This window comes from Euprymna scolopes, chromosome 33 (assembly GCF_053919585.1).
Source record: "Euprymna scolopes isolate OS-2025 chromosome 33, ASM5391958v1, whole genome shotgun sequence".
Classification (NCBI taxonomy): domain Eukaryota; kingdom Metazoa; phylum Mollusca; class Cephalopoda; order Sepiida; family Sepiolidae; genus Euprymna; species Euprymna scolopes.
In genome coordinates this window covers 3,556,659-3,577,408 of record NC_136514.1, presented here as the reverse complement: position 1 = coordinate 3,577,408, position 20,750 = coordinate 3,556,659, and the positions used below count along the sequence as shown (strand labels likewise).

The following is a 20,750-nucleotide window of genomic DNA, read 5'->3' as shown; positions in this document are numbered from 1 at the left end:
AGAGAATCTACTGCTGATTTTATAAATTATTTTTTTTAATAAAGTTTAAAATGCAAAGATCAAGTATCAAGGTTCAATTGCACTCTAAACAAAAGCATTCATTTGAAACGCGCCCCTGTCATATTAGAAGGCTTACTGTTGATTTTATATGCCGAACCTTTCTCCTTGTGCGACAATAAAACTTCTCAAATCCACTTGTGGCGTTAGGCCGTATAAAGTGTTAACTTTACTCAAAATCGCCTGATGCTTCTTTCATCGGAGATTTCAATTACCGATTATCGATACTTATTGAAAACATTCCTATGCAAAACCTATCTAAGAACATTGCCAGACACATAAAGTACATTTGTACAAAATTTCATAAAATCGGCCTAGCGATTTAGAAGTTCATAGGGAACGAACTTACACAAACACACTCACACACTAAGTTTCTTTTACAATTCAGAAATTAGAGATGAAGATTGATTATTCATATTATTTAGATTTTTTTCCACAAAGGAATCACCACTTATCAAGGCCCGGAGGCCACTCGAGGATAAGGGTTAATGAGTATACAGTAGTCAATGAGAAAATGTCGTAGTAATCATTAGTAGTGGGAATTGGGTAAATTGGATTATTTAAGGGGATGACTTATCAAGAATTTGTTTATGTTGGACTTGAAGGCAACCATATTGTAGTCAGTTGGAAAGCAGGCAATCGGAACAGAGTTCCACAGGCGTGCAGTTCTAAGAAAGACACTTTTTTTTCGTGTAATCTATGTTTAGGTTTAGGCACAGATATAGAGCGTGGGAAATCATTGGTAATGGTATTAGATAGACGAGTGCTTTTCAGGAAAGTCGGGCCAAGAGGGGCCATAAACGAGCACTTGCCATGAAAATAATGATAAAGCGGAGGAAGACTCGCAACATCTCTTCTGTGAGAAAGAGGTTGCAAGGAAGAGAAAAGGGCACCCCCCACTAGGCTACGAAGTCTATTTTGAACTCTCTCAAGGCAGGATAAGCGGCTTCTAGGAGCTCCTGCCCAGATGTGGCAATAGTACTCCATCCTTGGACGATTCATCGAACTACTGTTCTCAGCAAGGACCCGTGGCATAGTAGTTAGAATACTTGTAAAAATAAATTGTAAAAGTGATATTATCCTGAAGGTTGAAGGTTCAATCCTTAGTGTGGGTGACCGAAAAATACAATTACAAATTACACATGACTTTTATCCAGTCATTGCAGATGGATCGAGAGCAAGTTAACCCCATTAAGTAAATAAAGGATACTGTGAGAAATTCCCTCCAAAATCCGGAGTTCGACAGAGACATTCCCGAGTTCAACAAGAAGGTCGGAGGTTACATCGAACGAAACATTGTGAAACTGACAAGATGAGAACAGTAGTCTTTAATCGTTTGCTTGCATATTTATGAAGCTGAATAACTTTCGCTTTATTTCGTTGATGTCGTAACGCCAAGCAAAGAAAAACGAGCTGTGTTTCATGAAAGTTTTTTTTAATTTCCACTCCTGGAAATATGATAATCTATATCTATTTAACGTCCAATCATTCTAAATTAAAATCTATATATATATATATATATATATATATATATATATATATATATATATATATATATATATATTGTTTTTCTACAAGGTGGTCACCACTTATCAAGGCCCGGAAGCCACTCATGGATAAGGGTTATTGTAAGTACAGTACGTTAGTGTGGATATTTTAGAGTGTCTACTTAAGGGGGCGGTTCATCAGGAATTTGTTTACGTTGGACTTGAAGACATCCAAGTTGTAGTCAGGAGGGAAGCAGGCAGACGGAACAGAGTTCCACAGGCGTACAGTTCTAGGAAAGAAGCTTTGTTCATGGAATCTACGTTTTGATTTAGGCATAGATAAAGAGTGGGGAAAGTTTTTGACAGTGGATTCAGCTAGACTGGTGTTTTTTGTAAAAGATTGGCAAGGGGGGGGACCAGAGATTGGAGTTCAGACGAGCATCTGCCATGGAAATAACGATAAAACAAAGATAGGCTTGCAACGTCTCTTCTGTGGGAGAGAGGTTGCAGGGAAGAAAAAAGGGCACCCCCCACTAAGCCACGAAGTCTATTTTGTACTCTGTCAAGGCAGGATAGGCTGTTTTTAGCAGCTCCTGCCCAGATATGGCAGCAGTATTCCATCCTTGGACATACTTGCTGCATTTATCATGACTGTTTTTGATGATTGGCAAATTCACGTGGACCGGTCAGATTTTACCATATAAAAATATCACTTTTTTTGTACGGATTGCATAATACAAATACAAAAACAAATGGGATTCGTTATTTCTATTGTTGCTAAAGAACATTGCTATTCCTTCTAGATTCGACAATTTGGAACTTTACCCCCAAATATTAGAAACATTAGCCAGTATGAATTATAAAAATAAAATTCATCTGTATTTCCGGTACAGCACTCGAATCTTGTACCTAAAATGCATATCCTCTTGTTTAATCCCACTCTCCCGTTGCATTACCTTAAAATGAGGTTCCTTTCTATGTTCTATTTAAAAAAATATTTTTAATTAATTAGATAATGAACTGTGGATGTGTTATCAGCAGCTCCAGTAACTCTCGCTTCTCCTTTTTTGTCCCCCAGTCCTCATTTCCAATGAGTGATTTTTCTGACAAATGGTGAAGAAAAAGCTGTTTTCCATGTCGGTAGTACTTCGTGAACTGTAGCCTGAGATGTCGGAAATTTTCTGTTTCTATGTTTATCCTGGTGGCCATGCCACTAGTAAGGGTGCTGGAGGTAAACGTTTCATCTGAGCTAAGGTTATCCGTCTAATAGTCGAATCTTGTACCTAAAATGGATATCCTTTTTCTTGTTTAATCCAACTCTCCCGTTACATCACCTTAAAATGGTGTTCTTTTCAATGTTCCTGGAAAAATATTTTTAATTAATTTTCAATTCATGTGCTAAAAAACAAAATTATGTTTATCCAAGAAGAGATGAGCCTTACCTCGAAAATCCATGGATTAAGGAAAGAACTTTAAATCTAAAGTGCATTCCTTGTCCAAATAATACATTTTGGTTTTAAAAAATTCTATATTTAACTGTAAAAAAATTAAGCATAAAACCTACAATTTTTACTTTTCTCTGTCTTGTACATTAAGATTTTTTTTTTTGCTGTGATTGTCTTCCCGGCCAACAATATTTTGTAAGACTGTAAATCACAAGATTAATTAATCTGTGATTTAATCATCTCACTGTTCGGATATCTTGGAAACACTTCAAATAAACTAAGAAAATCACAATTTTTACATCTCCAACACATTTGAAAATAATTTCTGACAAGGACGCTTCACAGAACTCTGAAACGCGCGTAAAAACGATTTCAATGACTTAAAAACATTATTACAATGATCCAAACATAATTCTCAATGAAAAACCAAGACACGGAATAATAAAATAATGTTAAAAAATACACATTGTTGGTGACTACTCCCTTATTTAAATATATATATATATATATATATATATATATATATATATATATATATTTGTACTTTCCTCAGCCAAAAAATTAGCTTTTTTTTCTAAAGAAAATGATTAGAAATAATGATTCTTCTTTTTATTTTCAACTTCGAGTTAAAATTAAACGACCCACTCGATTGGCTGGTCTTCGGCCCCCAGGAAGCCGGAAAACAGTGGGCCGTCTACCATCTAGAGAGGGTTGGAAGGGTCCTACTAACATTTGTTGTTGATTTTTTGGACTTTTTTCCCGCCACCCCACGCCGATGAAATAATGATCAAATGACTTTTATTATACAATTTTATTTCTGCCCATAATATATTATATATAATATATATATATTATTTATAAAATATAATATATATATATATATATATATATATTATTTTTAAAATATAATTATCCACTAACATGTGTTTCGTCGTCTACGACTCATCAGAGTGGCTGAATCTGATGAGTAGTGGACGACGAAACACGTGTCAGTGGATAATTATATTTTAAAAATAATATATATGCCGCTCCCTATTAAGGGGGTACCAGATTGGTCAATGGGAAAATTATTCCCAACAAGCATTTAGGTAAAAATGCACTTTCGTATAAATACTTCAATTCATTCAAGAAAGTATCGCTAACAAAAACAAATAAAAACATATATATATACATATATATATATATATATATATATATATATATATATATATATATATATATATATATATGTGTGTGTGTGTGTGTATGTATATATATATAATTATATATATATATATAGTAATTTATAAAATATATATGGCGATTAAGCTACACTGAATATTCGGCGTTTCATCCACTCTAGGATTCCTCAGGCTTATGCGCGAATTCTGTGGCTGTTTATGGTCCTCTTCTATTGAGGATTTAGTTAGCCAATCAGCTTTCTAGTATATACTTGTTATTATTTATTTATTTAATAATAATTATATTAATAAAATAAACACGATTTGATTTGGGAATCTTTAGTAGGACAACCTCCATGTGTTTGCGGCATTATTGTGAGTGTGAACTCTAGCTACGATTATAATAAGCGTAAATAAAGAGAAATAACTCTAAGAGAGAAATATTAACCTCCCCCTGAACAGAATAGACTAAGATGGTGGACTCATATTATTTATAATATTCGTTCTTGTAAAGTTATATTTTCTTTTTCTATTGTTAAAAAATAGTTTCATGCTCATATGAAGTGTTCTTGTTAATACTCATGACCACCAGCCGATGACATCATTTTTTGTGAACACCACAATAACAATGGCAAAACTACACAAATAGCACTTCAAATTGCTTTCACACCTATTCTATTCTTCAGATCTGGCTTCTAGTGACTACTAGATGCTTGTAGATCCCCCCAAAATACTTTAGGGGAATAGATATGGCTCTAATTAAGAAATGATATTGAAAACTGAGTTATGTTTTCAGATCAAAGACAAATCGTTTTATAAAAAAGACATTGAATTTTTTAAGAGAAAAATTGGAATCAGTTTATTAGCTTAGAAAGTTACTATACTGATGAATAAAGTCAATCTTTGGTTCAAAGTTGATGTTTTGTTAGTTTTTCTTAGGATTTATTTAGTAATGTGTTATTAAGGGAGCAGGCATGTTGGTATTTTAGAAAGTAATTTAGAAAGTCTCTTTACATCATCAACATTCTAATCCACATTTGTCATCAATTGAAATGAATGGCTCTCGTCTTCAGGAGGCCTCAAGTTTTGACAAGCTTCTGGGCTTGACCATTACTCCTGATCTTAAATGGAACACATATATCAAATCTGTTGCCAAGGCCGCTGGAAAAATGGTGGGATCTTTCTATCGATCCAGTAGATATCTCACTGCTGATGCTATTCTCTATCTATATAAGAGCCAGGTACGTCCAAGGATGGAATACTGTTGCCACATCTGGGCAGGAGCTGCTAGAAAGGACTTGTCCTGCCTTGATAGAGTTCAAAATAGACTTCGTAGCCTCGTAGGAGATGTCCTTTTCTCCTCCTTGCAACCTCTATCTCACAGAAGAGATGTTGCGAGTTTGTCTCTGATGTATCGTTATTTTCATGGAAAGTGTTCAACTGAGCTTCAATCTATGGTCCCCCCTCGCCAAACTTTCACAAGAAACACTCGTCTAGCTGTAAACACTATCAATAATTTCCCCCACTCTTTATCTGTGCCTAAACCTAAACGTAGATTCCATGAACAAAGCTTCTTTCTTAGAACTGCACGCCTGTGGAATTGTCTTCCGTTTTCTTGCTTTCCGGCTGACTACAATATGGTTGTGTTCAAGTCTAAAGTAAATAAGTTCTTGATGAGCCGTTCCATATAAGTTATTAAATTTACCAAATTTTCATTACTAATGATTACTATATTGACCAATTTCTACTGTACACTCTTTAACCCTTATCCTTGAGTGGCCTCTGGGCCTTGATAATGTGGTGATGCCTTTCTAAAAAAAAAAAAAAAAAAAAAAAAAAGTAAAATAGCAGAGCACATCAAAAAAGATGACTATAGATCCTCCTCCCCAACTTTTGAGTGGCCTTGTGCTTATCTGCTTTACTTGTAACATTTCATGAAAATAAAAAATCTATAACTCATATGACCCATTAATGTCAATGTGCCATAAAACGAACAACTTTCTTTTTTATTTTTCTTTCTGCCAATTTCCAATGTCGCATGATATTGTAGATGGCGTTGAGCCACTCCTTACAAAAGCAATCAAAACGAATAATTTATAAATATTTATTCATCCTTGACATGAATAATAATAAAAAATGAACACATCGTTACACAACTGGTAATCAATAATTTCTACATTTTTTGATAAATTATTATCATGTCTTACTAGAAGTTCTCACACAACTCATTATTAGTGATCGCTCACTGACAAAAACATGTGATGTTTTTGGAGTCCGAGTGAAAACGAATTCCCAGTGGCGATGCAATTCTTTGTCTGTATAAGAGCCAAGGACGACACAGAACGGAGTACTGTTGCAACATGTGGATATATATATATATATATATATATATGTATGTATATATATATATATATATATATATATATATATATATATATATATATATATATATATATGTGTGTGTGTGTGTGTGTGTGTGTGTGTGCATGTTTATTTATATATATATATATATATATATATCAATTCATCAATTATTCAGCTTTTACGGTTTCTCATTTGATTATTACGATTAATTCTTTTTATGCATATGTTTTACATTGTGCATAAGTGCGTAGAATTTAGAATGAAAACGTTCTAGCACACTAACATATTTTTTTTCTCTCTCTCTCTCTCTATCTCTCTCTTTCTCTCTCTCTCTCTCTATATATATATATATTATTTTTATTTTGTTTACAGAAAGTTTTTTTTTTTTACACAGTGATCACCACTTATCTAGGCCCGGAAGCCACTCAGGGATAAGGGTTATTGCAAGTACATTACGTTAGTGTGGAGATTTGATGAAGTGTTTACTTAAGGGGGCGGTTCATTAGGAATTTGTAAACATTGGACTTGAAGACATCCAAGTTGTAGTCCGGTGGGAAGCAGGCAGACAGAACAGAGTTCCACAGGCGTACACTTCTAAGAAAGAAGCTTTGTTCATGGAATCCGAGTTTTGATTTAGGCACAGATATAGAGTGGGGGAAATTTTTCACAGTGGATTCAGCTAGACGGGCGTTTTTCGTGAAAGATTGGCGAGGGAGGACCAGAGATTGGAGTTCAGACGAGCACCATCCATGGAAATAACGATAAAACAAGGATAGGCTCGCAACGTCTCTTCTGTGGGAGAGAGGTTGCAGGGTAGAGGAAAGGGCATCCCCCCACTAAGCCACGAAGTCTATTTTGTACTCTGTCAAGGCAGGATAGGCTGTTTTTAGCAGCTCCTGCCCAGATATGGCAACAGTATTCCATCATAGTTTAGATGAGATAAGTCATTCTGGAGATGAGTATTGGCCGAAGAAATCTTCATCTGGATATCTAAAATGGTCCCTAATTATCGGGGTTGAAACCGACAGTATCGATGACTTATCTCATCTAAACTTTTTGTTAACAAACCATAAATAATACGCCCTTATATTCAGATTTCCCTTATATTAGAGCACTCTGCTGGATTTCTTTTTCGAAAAAGATATAACTTTCTCCGATAGGCTCATAAGAGAAGTGGTTGATGAACAGAAATCAGAGGCCCTCAGTATTAATGCTGGAATCCCTCAGGGGTCCATCCTGGGCACAACTCTCTTTCTGATCTACATCAATGATCTCCCAAAACACATACTTAAATCATTCGTTTACATCTATGCTGATGACACGACCATGTATGGCAACACATCAAAGGCTGTAAATGACAAAGTTCTCTCTGATTCTCTCCCCTGATCTCGAGTGCGTGCTACAGTGGGGGAAGAGGTGGCTGGTTACTTTTAATGCATCTAAAACCAAGCCCCTATCTTTACATAATCAATGCTCTGATTCTCATCGTTGCGAGCCTGTCTTTATTTTATAGTTACTTCCATGACAAGTGCTAGTCTGAGCTCCAATCTCTGGTCCCCCTTGCCAATCTTTCATGAGCTGCACCCGTCTAGTTGAAACCACTGTCAAAAACTTTCCCCACTCTTTATCTGTGCCAAAACCAAAACGTAGATTCCATGAACAAAGATTCTTTCTTAGAAGTGCACGCCTGTGGAACTCTGTTCCGTCTGCCTGTTTCCCACCTGACTACAACCTGGATGTCTTCAAGTCCAACATAAACAAATTCCTGATGAACCGCCCCCTTAAGTAAGACACTTTATCAAATCTCCACACTAATGTACTGTACACGCAATAACCCTTATCGCCGAATGGCTTCCGGGCCTTGATAAGTGGTAACCACCTTGTAATATATATATATATATATATATATATATATATATATATGTTATGGGGTTAAATGGTAATAACCGAAAGGAACATAGGATTTTTAGAAACGAACATATATTCACATAGATTACAGGCAAAGACCGGTTGGGAATACCATTCCTCAACGGTAGGCGTTTGCACACGGCCGGCTTCGTCGCGTACCAACGTCAGACTATTGTTGTTATTATTATTATTATTATTATTATTATTATTGTTATTATTATTATTATTGTTATTATTATTATTATTATTATTATTGTTATTATTATTATTATTGTTATTATTATTATTGTTATTGTTATTATTATTATTATTGTTGTTATTATTATTATTATTATTATTGTTATTATTATTATTATTGTTATTATTATTATTATTATTATTATGGTTATTCTTATTGTTATTATTATTATGCTTATTATTGTTGTTATTATTATTATTATTGTTATTATTATTATTATTGTTATTATTATTATTATTATGGTTATTCTTATTGTTATTATTATTATGGTTATTATTGTTATTATTATTATTGTTATTATTATTGTTATTATTGGTATTATTATTGTTATTATTATTATTATTACTGTTATTATTACTATTGTTATTATTATTTTAATATTATTGCTATTGTTGTTATTATTGTTATTATTATTGTTATTGTTGTTGTTGTTCTTCTTATTATTATTGTTATTATTATTAATTTTATTATTATTGTCATTATTATTTTTTATTATTATTGTTATTATTATCATTAATATTATTGCTATTATTATTGTTATTATTATTATTATTAGTAGTAGTCTTATTCTCCTTATTGTTATTATTATTAACTTTATTTATTTCATTACTTATTATTATTGCTGTCGTTGTTAGTATTATTATTGATATTATATTGTTTTTATTGTTATTTCTATCATCATCGTTATCATTATTATCATCATCATTATCATTATTATAATCATCATTATCATTATTATAATCATCATTATCATTATAATTATCATTATTATTTTCATTATTATCATCATAATTATCATTATTATCATCATTATCATTATCATAATCATCATTATCATTATTACCATCATAATTTCATTATTAAGATGAAAATCAACATCATTTATTTTTCATTCATCACAGATCTTAACAATGGCAAAGGAGGATGCGAAAGAGGCCAACAAGGATATGTCAAGCCAAGCTGTTGCGCCAACTAGAAAATTGGGTCTTGTTGGTGGAATTGCCTTAATCGTCGGCACCATGATTGGTGAGTTATTGTTCCATAATACTTAGCGCCATATTAGATTGGAATGCGTCACACATGAAGTTTACAGAGAAATTTGGTTTTGCTTTTCAACTACAACTTGTATAATAAAGAGGCATAGCCATTAACGTTCATATTTTTTCTTCACCATTCACACACCATTCACCTAATTTTCAAACGGGGGGGGGGTGTATTACATAAGAAGTAACGATTTTTTTTTTTTACGAATAATATTTTATTATCAGTTGATTATTACTGGTACAGAAGAACGTTATTCTTAAAAATCAAGTCTTCAACTTTATGTAAGGTTTTTGAACTGTTCTATAATTATAAATTTATTTGGAATTTAACCCATTGCATATTAAGAGATGAAGAAAGCAGTCGATAAAAAAGCAGTGTTCTGTTTGGACCTCATACAGCATTCGGATTCACTCTAAAAGAAACATTCTGAATGGCCCGAGAATAAATTTAAAAAAATCTGCAAACATGTTTGTGTCTCTTATTGTTACAATATTTTTTTTTTATATAATATAAGGGTATGATCACCGAAAGTTGGAAGGTTCTATTTATAGACATTGGCGATAGGAAATGGCGAATCAAATGGAGCTACGTTCTGCTAGCAACCAATCAGAAACCAGAATTGCTCGTTAAAAATATTGAATCTTTTATTATTCGACACACAATTCTTTCATATCAACACGAGAAAGATCTTTGGCTCTTTGCCTGCAAAATTATAAAGTCCAGGACCTGTACAGAACAGCTACCCACCGAAAATTCTTCAAGAAATTAGACATGACGTTCAAGTCAAGAATAATAGTCTTGGTTTAAAAGGAACATTATTTTTTATGTAAAAATTTATTGTTTTCTTGTTTTTGGATTGCCTTATAAATTCTACTGTTATTTAAACTTTGTTTATTTTCCAGGATCCGGTATTTTTATATCCCCGAAGGGTGTCCTTCAAAGTAGCAGATCAGTTGGACTCACCATGATTGTATGGCTGGGATGTGGTATTATTTCGTTGCTTTGTAAGTTTCAAATAAAATCAATAATTATATATATATATATATATATATATATATATATATATATATATATATATATATATATATATATATATACGTGTGTGGGTGTGTAGGTGGGTATGTATATGTGTATATATGTATGCTCCTACATATATTTCTATGTATGTACGTGTGTGTATGTGTGTGTGCCTGCGTACGTGTGCGTGTGCATGTGTACATGTACATGAATGTATATGTATGCGTATGTGATTGTGTGTGAGTGTATGCTATACATGGGGAAAGAAAGTCTTTAAAAAGAACCCTAAAAAAGCCATAAAAACCTTCACCATATGGACTAAAAAACACTCTTTGAAACTAACTTTGACCGGTCACTGTGAACACTTAAAGTTGGAGACAGAACGTCTGAATACTGAACACACGCATCGCATCACTATGAAAAACATATTTAATATCAGCGGAGGCATATCTACAAACTCCCATTTTAAAGAAAAACTTTTTACGAAAATATCTGAAGAGAGCACACCCTAAGCTCGAAACGCGTTATAAAAATATTTTTAAATAAAAATATGATGAAAACCTTTAAAAAAAACCCACAATTGTTGATGGCTACACTCTTTTAAATATACATTTTTTCTCTCGTTGGAACTACACAACCATCACTTTAAATATAAATACCTACAACGACAGAATGCCAGCAACAAGAAAAAAGTCTCTGGAGGACCTGATGGATTCACAGACAAACCTCTCCATAGAACACAAACATCTCGAGGACGGATTGCAGCAACTAAATGAGAAAATGGACAGAATAATCCAGCTCATTTCCAACCAACAGGATAAGAAAGAGATACAATTTGAGGAAATCATTAACCAACTCAAAGCACAACAAGAATACCTGGAATACTTTAGAAGACCATACATACAGAATGAAGTACTAAAAACCAAGAAACGGAATCTCCAAAACTGGAACATCCTCCTTAAACAAAGAAAAATGGCTTTTTACCATGCAGTAAAATGCAGTGACACCGCAGCAACATACAAGACATTTCTAACGATGGAGGACCAATTCATTCCATATAAATTCCGGGAAAAAATTACACCACAAGATACAGAGGAACAAGTGAAAATTAAAAAAGCCCTAAGTATTTCAAAACTTCAGGCTGAAATCGACATACAGGAAGACAAAAAAGTACACTCTACGGAGAAGTACACAGAAATTGACAATAAAGTTTTAAAAAAAATCAAGGAACTCTGCCCCAAGGAAACACACCAACCCCTCTTGGAACTCTGGGATTCTGAATGCAAAAAAGAGGAGGAAAAATCCAGGGAAATCATTGGACGGAAAATAACCTAGCTAAAAAACCTGCCGGAAAAAGAAAAAAGCAAACAATCGACAAACACATACAAGGACAACCAGGAACAGAACACTCTTACACGATATCCGCAAACACAGAGATCACATAACAAAGGTAAGAAACGAAACATACACCATACACAAACACATCCACACAACAGATACAACTACACACAAAGAAGCAACCACAATATATCCACGTCATACACAAATTCCCAACAACTGGCCCAGCCAAAACGCACGCTAATAACACCTCAAAATTACACAAGAACCCGCACCCTTAACAAACACAACACACCGGACAACATACCACACAATACATCTCCACAAAAATACCCACTTATATACAATCCTAAGCAATACAAACCTAACTATTACCACCCAATTCAGCGAACACAATCAAAAGTCCATTCCCACAGACACTACATCGCTAACACAAACAACGAAAAAATACCTTTACTAAACAACCCCTACCAAAACATCCCCACAATGCAACACAACTACCTGAGACATCACATAATTCAAAACACTACCTACAACTCTCACCCCTCATATCCCACACAAAGAAACAAACCCCTAAGGCACCTCCCCCATCAACGGGAACAATCAGAATATCCCATGCAACACCAATCCCAACAAACAGACCTTCCCTACAACAAACCCCGACAACACAACCCTATACAACAATGTATGTATCCTCAACAGCAACACCAATTCCAACTGAAACACAACTATCCAACACAAAAAACATATAACAACAACCCATTCAACCATTTATCACTGAACCCTCACAATATTGTACACAACACTCATTTTACAAGGAGACATCACATCACCCTAAAACACACCACTCCTCGAAACAAGGAAACAAACAACTCCCAGCATTTTTTAGGAAGCCCCCAGGGAACAACAATTCCAGGTTAGAAAAAATTAGACCCAGAATCATCAATTTATCCACATACTCCTTATCAAAGAACGAAATGGAAATACTGAAGCTGGGCCTCAAATTCTGCCCCACCCCTAAAAGCAATATAGCAGAACTAAAAAAGGACCTTAAAGAATTCGAACGGAAATTTAGACTAATAGAAACACTAGATAACAAAGGGGACAAAGATGATTCTTTAGTAAAAAACAAATCAACATATTTCCCTAATAAACAGAACAACACAAAAGAACTAAACAGCTACTTCGAAAATCTCTGGAACATTAACCTCCAAAAAAAAACACAAAACCACAAGCAACCTCACACATAAGCAAAAACAAGCACTCGAAAAGATCCGTAATAATAATGACATAATAATAAAAGAAGCAGACAAAGGCAGTGCCGTAGTAATCATGGACAGAACGTATTATGAAACAAAAATTACAGAATTACTGGATGACAAACACTACTATAAACCCATTAGTACCAACATAGATAACACCACCATCTCAAAAATCACAAAACTTTGTACAACACACAACAAAATATTAAAAAAGAAAGAAAAGGACTTCCTCACAAATTTCATTACAAAGACCAACAACTTCTACGGACTGCCTAAAATACACAAATCTGGCACAATAAAACTTGCCATCGATACACAAAACTCAGAATATATTAGCGCTCCAAACCCTAGTGACCTTACATTTAGACCCATTGTAGCAGGACCAGCCTGTCCGACAAGCAGACTTAGCAACTTAATAGACATCTTATTACAACCTTTCACAGATCAAGTTAAGAGCTACATAAGGGACGACATCCATTTTCTTACTACCTTACCACATACAGTAGAAAACGGGACACTATTAGTTACATTTGACGTTAGCAGTTTATATAGTAATATACCCCATGAATTAGGAAAAGAAGCAATACTATTTTGGATCAACAGACACGCACAAACACTACATCCCAGATTTACAAAGCAATTCATTATCGATAGTACAGACATAATTCTAAATAATAATTCCTTCGAATTCAACAATACCAACTACATCCAAACACTAGGTACAGCAATGGGAACGAAAATGGCACCGACTTACGCAATCCTTACATTAGCCTACCTAGAAGAAACCTTATATAAAAAAATAGAACAAAAATTTGGCCACAGCATTAAAATATTGTTTGTAGAATCATGGAAAAGGTACTTAGATGACTGCTTCATCCTATGGAAACCCACATGGGGGGACATCACAGACTTACACACCATACTCCAGAACCTACACCCAAAAATTAAATTCACCATAGAACAAAGCTCTACAGAATTACCTTTCCTAGACATACTGATAAAGATTAAAGACAATAACATTATCACAGACATTTACCGCAAACCTACAGACACCCAACAATACCTACACTTTAAAAGTCACCACCCTAAAAGCTGCATAAAATCAATTCCCTACACCCTAGCACGTAGAATCTGCACCATAATCACGGACAATAACCTTCGAAAAATCTGACTCAAGGAACTACGAATAAATTTAAGAAAAAGAAAATACCCATCACAACTTATAGACAAAGGGATCCAACTTGCGACAAATATACCAGTAGAAGATTTGAGAACCCCTAAAGAACGAAACAAAGAACAAATCCTAACATACGTCTCCACACACAACACAAACAACCCAGAGCTTTTCACAGAGATAACGAAAAACCTCGTCCTACTTAACCAAAACAGCAAACTAAACACTTTCCTTAAAACAACAAAAATAATAAAAAGCAAACGCCAACCCAAAAACCTAAAACGCATTCTTACCTCATCCAAACTCAATCAAGACGCAACAAAAGGAGTCACAAAATGCAACAAACAACGATGTGGAGTCTGCAACATAATATTAGAGGGAAACACATACACATTTACGAACCCCATACAAACATTCAAAATTAAAAAAAACCTAGATTGCACCTCAAAAAACGTGATCTATGTAATAAAATGTCCAGCATGCGATAAATCCTACATAGGCGCTACAAAAAACCTTAGTAATAGAGTAGCCCTACACCGATCCAACATCAAAATCGCGGAAAATAGACACCTACATGTATCACAACATATACACACATGCAGTGGAGGCAGATTCGAGATAATGCCCATCTTCCAAACTGACAACTACTTCTACTTGCTAACTCAAGAAAAAAATTTCATAGCAAAGTTTAACCCCGCCCTAAACATCTCTCCATAATTATACACATAAATAGGCAAAACACAAAATACACTTACACGCATGCATGCTTGGGTAGGTGTGCAGCGTGTGCACCCTCACACACGAAACAACAAAAAAGCACAATAAGGCACGCACACACTTTCGCGGGTGCGCGCGCCCATACCCAGTACAGTACCATTTCTCTTAAACAAACAAACAACTAGAAATTAAACGTATGTATGTGTATGTGCGCGCGTGTGTGCATGTGTATATGTGTGTGTGCGTGGGTGTGCACATATGATTGTGTATGCGTGTGTGTATAATTATATATCATCTGTTATCTATGCTACATCTTGTTTGTATGTATACGTGCACTTATGTTTGAGTGACCGAATCCATGTATGCATATGTGCATGGATTGGAAAGGAAACTTCAACCATACATAAGGTGGAATGTATGAATATGTATGTGTGTGTGTGTGATTGTGAGTGCATGTGCCCATATATATATGGGTGGATGAGTGTATACACATCCGTATGTATGTGTGTGTATGTGTATATATATATACATATGTATGCACATGTATGAGTGGGTAAATGTGTTCGTGTGGATATGGATACACGCGTATGTGTGAGCCCCTGCATATGTCTGTGTGTGTGCATGTGTGTGTGTATGTGTGTGTGCCTACATAGTATGTGGATGTTTGTGAGTGTCTGTGCACATACATATATGTGTGTACATATGTGTGTGTATGTGCGTGTATGTGTGTGTATATATATCTTCTACCTATTCTCCATCTTACTTGTGTGTGTGTGGGTGCGTGTACGTATGTCGGAATGATTAAGCGCATATATACATGCGTGTTTTGGTTGGAAAAAAAAAGTATATATAACCAGGAACAGAACACTCTTACACGATATCCGTATATATAAAAGTATATATATATATATATATATATATATATATATATATATATATATATAAAATAAAAAATAATAAAAAAATAAAAATAATTGTTAGCGGTGGATGTATGCGAGTACGTGTGTGGGTGTGTAGGTGGGTATGTATATGTGTATATATGTATGCTCCTACATATATTTCTATGTATGTACGTGTGTGTATGTGTGTGTGCCTGCGTACGTGTGCGTGTGCATGTGTACATGTACATGAATGTATATGTATGCGTATGTGATTGTGTGTGAGTGTATGCTATACATGGGGAAAGAAAGTCTTTAAAAAGAACCCTAAAAAAGCCATAAAAACCTTCACCATATGGACTAAAAAACACTCTTTGAAACTAACTTTGACCGGTCACTGTGAACACTTAAAGTTGGAGACAGAACGTCTGAATACTGAACACACGCATCGCATCACTATGAAAAACATATTTAATATCAGCGGAGGCATATCTACAAACTCCCATTTTAAAGAAAAACTTTTTACGAAAATATCTGAAGAGAGCACACCCTAAGCTCGAAACGCGTTATAAAAATATTTTAAAATAAAAATATGATGAAAACCTTTAAAAAAAACCACAATTGTCGATGGCTACACTCTTTTAAATATATATATATATATATATATAGGAGCAAGCAGTTAATAAAACATGTTAAAAAACACTTTGTAAAAGAGTTAAAAACATATTTAATCTGAAAAAGAAACACTTGATAAGTGGATAGTCCTTAATCCGCGGAGTTTCGAAGAAATACTTTCCTTCTCATCAGAGGGTAGGAATTAGCAAAATGCCGGATCGGATTTCGCATACAAAAGTATTTGATGAAACAACAAGTTAGTCAAAGATCTTACTTGATAAAAAAAAAAGTGAAGCAGAGGGAATATGGTGAAGAAAAAGGTGATAACACGTGAATGGATAATCTGGTGAAAGATAAATAATCCAATGAAGGTAAAATCCAAAAATATAACTTCAAGAAAGTTAATTGAATTTCCATTTGCACAAGTAAAATCCAAGGAAATCCCGTAATTGGAATATATATATATATATATATATATATATATATATATATATATATATATATATATATATATATATATATATACAACTAGCAGTATTACCTGGTTGTGCTCTGGGGTTGCTTTGATGCCGTTTCTATGCTTATTTTGATTTGTATCGTTGGTAATTTCAATATTTTTTTGTAATCTTAAAATTATTTTAGTAAATTTCGGTTATATTGACACCTTACTGATCAACGAAGCCCCCACACACAGTGAATGCAACGTGCCAGCAACAATCCAATTTCTCTGATTTGTCTCCTTAGCAACTATTCTTCCAACTCAAAACCAACAACTTTGGCGAGGTTTCGGGAGGGGGGGCATAATTTCTTGAACCGTATGCGAAAGAAACCACAGGATCAACATCGGCTATCGATTGATTGGAAGAATTTATGTGGTTGTCGCTGTGTAGTTCTACAATTAGTCAACTGTGTTGCGCATACTACTTGTGCTTAGTTGTTGGCGCCTATGTTTTGTTAAAGCGACATATAAGAAACTTCTGAATCTTATTTTCACTAAATATGTGCATAGACTGTTTTGCAATTTCTTCACGATCAGTTGCTTGTTTAATGGACGTTTAAAAACAGAAACATAATTTACTTTTGCACTGCTAAAAAACGTAAATTTTGTTATTAAATTCTTTGCAGTTAATGAAAAAAATTAAGAAATTTACGTGCGGAATTTGAACCTACAGACAAAAAAAAAATCGCCCCCCCCCCAAAACACGCTATCAACTTACCCACATTATAATTTTAACGGCCCATTGTTCTATCATTGTTGCTAAGCGACGACATGGAAAAGATTGCTTTACTGATGATAGATATATTAAAATAACAGTTTCGATTATCGGTAATTATCGGGAGTATTCTTAGACAAAACTAAACTAAGATCACCCCCAGACTTATACGCTAAAGATCCGTCAATTTTAAAGAAAATCTGTTAAGCAGTTTTGGAGTCTATAAGGGACGAACTCACACACACAGACAAAGTTGCATTTATATAATTGTAGATAGATAGATAGCTATATATATATAAGAAGCATAAATGAAAACCGTAAACGAAAATTTACTTTTTCGACTGAATACCTCAATCAAGGATGACCAATAAATCTTTATTCCGTGGAGTTTAAAAGAATGCAAGCTTCTTCTGTTCAGAGGAAAGAAATATTTTAGACAATTTATACATATAGCAAAGCTAAAACTTGCAGGTCTTAGCATTGTATGAAACTGCATTGTATGACAGCAGTAATAAAATGCAAAAAAAAAAAAAAAAATATTTGTAGACTGTTTATAAAAATGAAAAAAAAAAAAAAAAAGTGAAAAACAAACCGAAATAAGAATTCATTATACTCTGGAATTAGAAGTTCTCACGGTTGGTCTGTCTGGAAGCAAAAAAAAAAAAAAAAAAAAAAAAATCCTATTTTAACGATGCCAGACACCCTCTGGTGCTATCTGGTGTACAGAAGTCGAACCATAAACAGTACAACCAGGAGACAAAGGCTCCGTTAATTCCACGATATACTAAACGTTTCAACGGTTGCGGGAAGACGTCTCGCTCAGGAGGATCGATGAATTGAAAAGATTTTCCAGCAGTTGGACTCAAGTGCCACTTTTGCGGGGCAGTGGGACACTTAAAAAAGGTATGCCGTAAGTTTAAGGAGTCCTGAACGGAAGCTACAAGCAAAATATCGAGAAATAAGGAGTCGTTTATATTTACGAATGGTACCTTGGATAAATTTTCTGCTCTCAGACACAATAAGAGACAGCCGACGAACGTGCCTCACCTTGAGTAGGATCGAAAGCAATTTCGGGTGTGGACAGGAAGGCAACCAGAGTAACCTCCCCTGATTTCTATAAAATACTGAACATGGGCGCGGCCATTTGCATTTTGTATCCAGCTCACCACAAGCTGGAAGAGCACAATATCCCGCTGTACTTAACTCTTACAAATTACAATAACATGTTTTACTGGTTTTGATCCTTTTCTTGAATCTGTTATGCTTCTTTTTTATAGTTTTCTATGGGGAAGATAATACTTTTGGTGTAACTGAACTAAAATAATCTTAAACATGGCTGCAAGCAAAATGAAACCAAACCAGTCTATTAAGCGAAACAATTATACACCAATAAGCGATTTTAAACTGACACCGGTTATGGTCGCCCATGCTTCCTTTATTATTATTATTATTATTATTATTATTATTATTATTATTATTATTATTATTATTATTATATACGGCTGATGTACTGGTTCCCGTTAGATCACCAAAACTAAGCAACATTGAACTTGGTTAGTAATAAAATGGGTGATCATTTCATAATACCAGGTACTGTATGTGCTCTCCATTTATCTCGGCATTGTTTCCAGTCGTCGTGGATTTCTCCTTCCCACTTCCCAGTGAACTCAACCCTAACCCGATTCACGAGAGATGTGGTTGAGGATTGCTCAACCTTTGCCTCATAATTACACATGCAGGAGGAATCCATTTTCAAGACTGAACGGGGGCTTCTATATTTATCATTATTTACTCACTAGGAGTATTCACACAAACCATCATAAAAGATTGCTATTTGAGAATAACTTGTGGTGTTCCCTGGAGTCTGAGTGACAACAAGTCCCGCTTATTTTCCAGTACTACTACATCTTTCAATAACCTTTGCAAAAGAGTTAGTGTTATCGCAATAGCCGCTTACCATTGATTTCTCGTTGACAGCGACCATTGATCTTCACTGGAATTTGGGTGGCAATAAGTCTCCCCAAATTCAACCAGCCGAGGTTTGGTTAGTGCTTTCTCTCCTCGATCTTTCCATCCTCGTGGACCCTCATTTATTTGGTGATGCACACTAAAAAAAAAAGGAGGGCCATATCTTTCACCTATCCTGTTGATTCCACGTTCCTTTGCCTTTTACATCTGTAGCCGTTTCTATGTGACCAATTTGTGAGTGTTAGTCTCCACATTCAAGAGTTTGCCTTAATATTTCTGCAGTTTTTATTATTGTTATCCATTGTATCTTTTCAGCCTTCCCTCTGATTCTGGTCTCTCCCATTCTTTTTTCAAATTTTATCGGCATTGTTCCTAGCGCTCCTCCTCCTCCTCCTCCTCCTCCTATTATTATTATTATTATTATTATTATTATTATTATTATTATTATAACGTATATAATTACACTTAATTGGAACACACCATGCCATGTGACAATATCTATCTTAAGAACGCAATGACCACCACAGCTGACATACATTTAAAACCGATTTGTCCAAAAGTGACGTAGTTCATTGCAGAGTAGTTCACTGAATCCCGACACTGGTCGTGATCGATATTTACAGAGAGACTCAGTGCAAACGCTATGAACTGCCACAATTTCATTTAAGAACGGTTAAATGAAAGCAGATAATAATCATGGCCGCCACTGACCGATACTGTACGCCGAGAAGCGTTTGGACAACTTTCACAGACAACGTCCGCCAATAAACAACTCATCACAATTAATTAATTAACGCAAATCCACAGATTTTATTCTCTGTGGAAAATTACATTTCTTTTCTCAGTATTATTATTTTTATTATT

The 20,750-nt window shown here is 34.6% G+C and overlaps 1 protein-coding gene across 2 annotated transcripts in view; it reads left to right on the top strand.

Annotated features, from left to right (window-relative positions):
• The window catches only part of LOC145258096 (b(0,+)-type amino acid transporter 1-like), a 131,240-nt gene that overhangs the window by 70,320 nt on the left and 40,170 nt on the right, over positions 1-20,750 (top strand). For both annotated transcript variants that reach the window (XM_080115834.1, XM_080115835.1), the window contains exons 2-3: positions 9,562-9,685; positions 10,606-10,707. In XM_080115834.1, coding sequence (XP_079971960.1) covers positions 9,571-9,685; positions 10,606-10,707 — 217 coding nt within the window. In that variant the 5' untranslated portion in view covers positions 9,562-9,570. The remainder of the gene's footprint in view (positions 1-9,561; positions 9,686-10,605; positions 10,708-20,750) is intronic.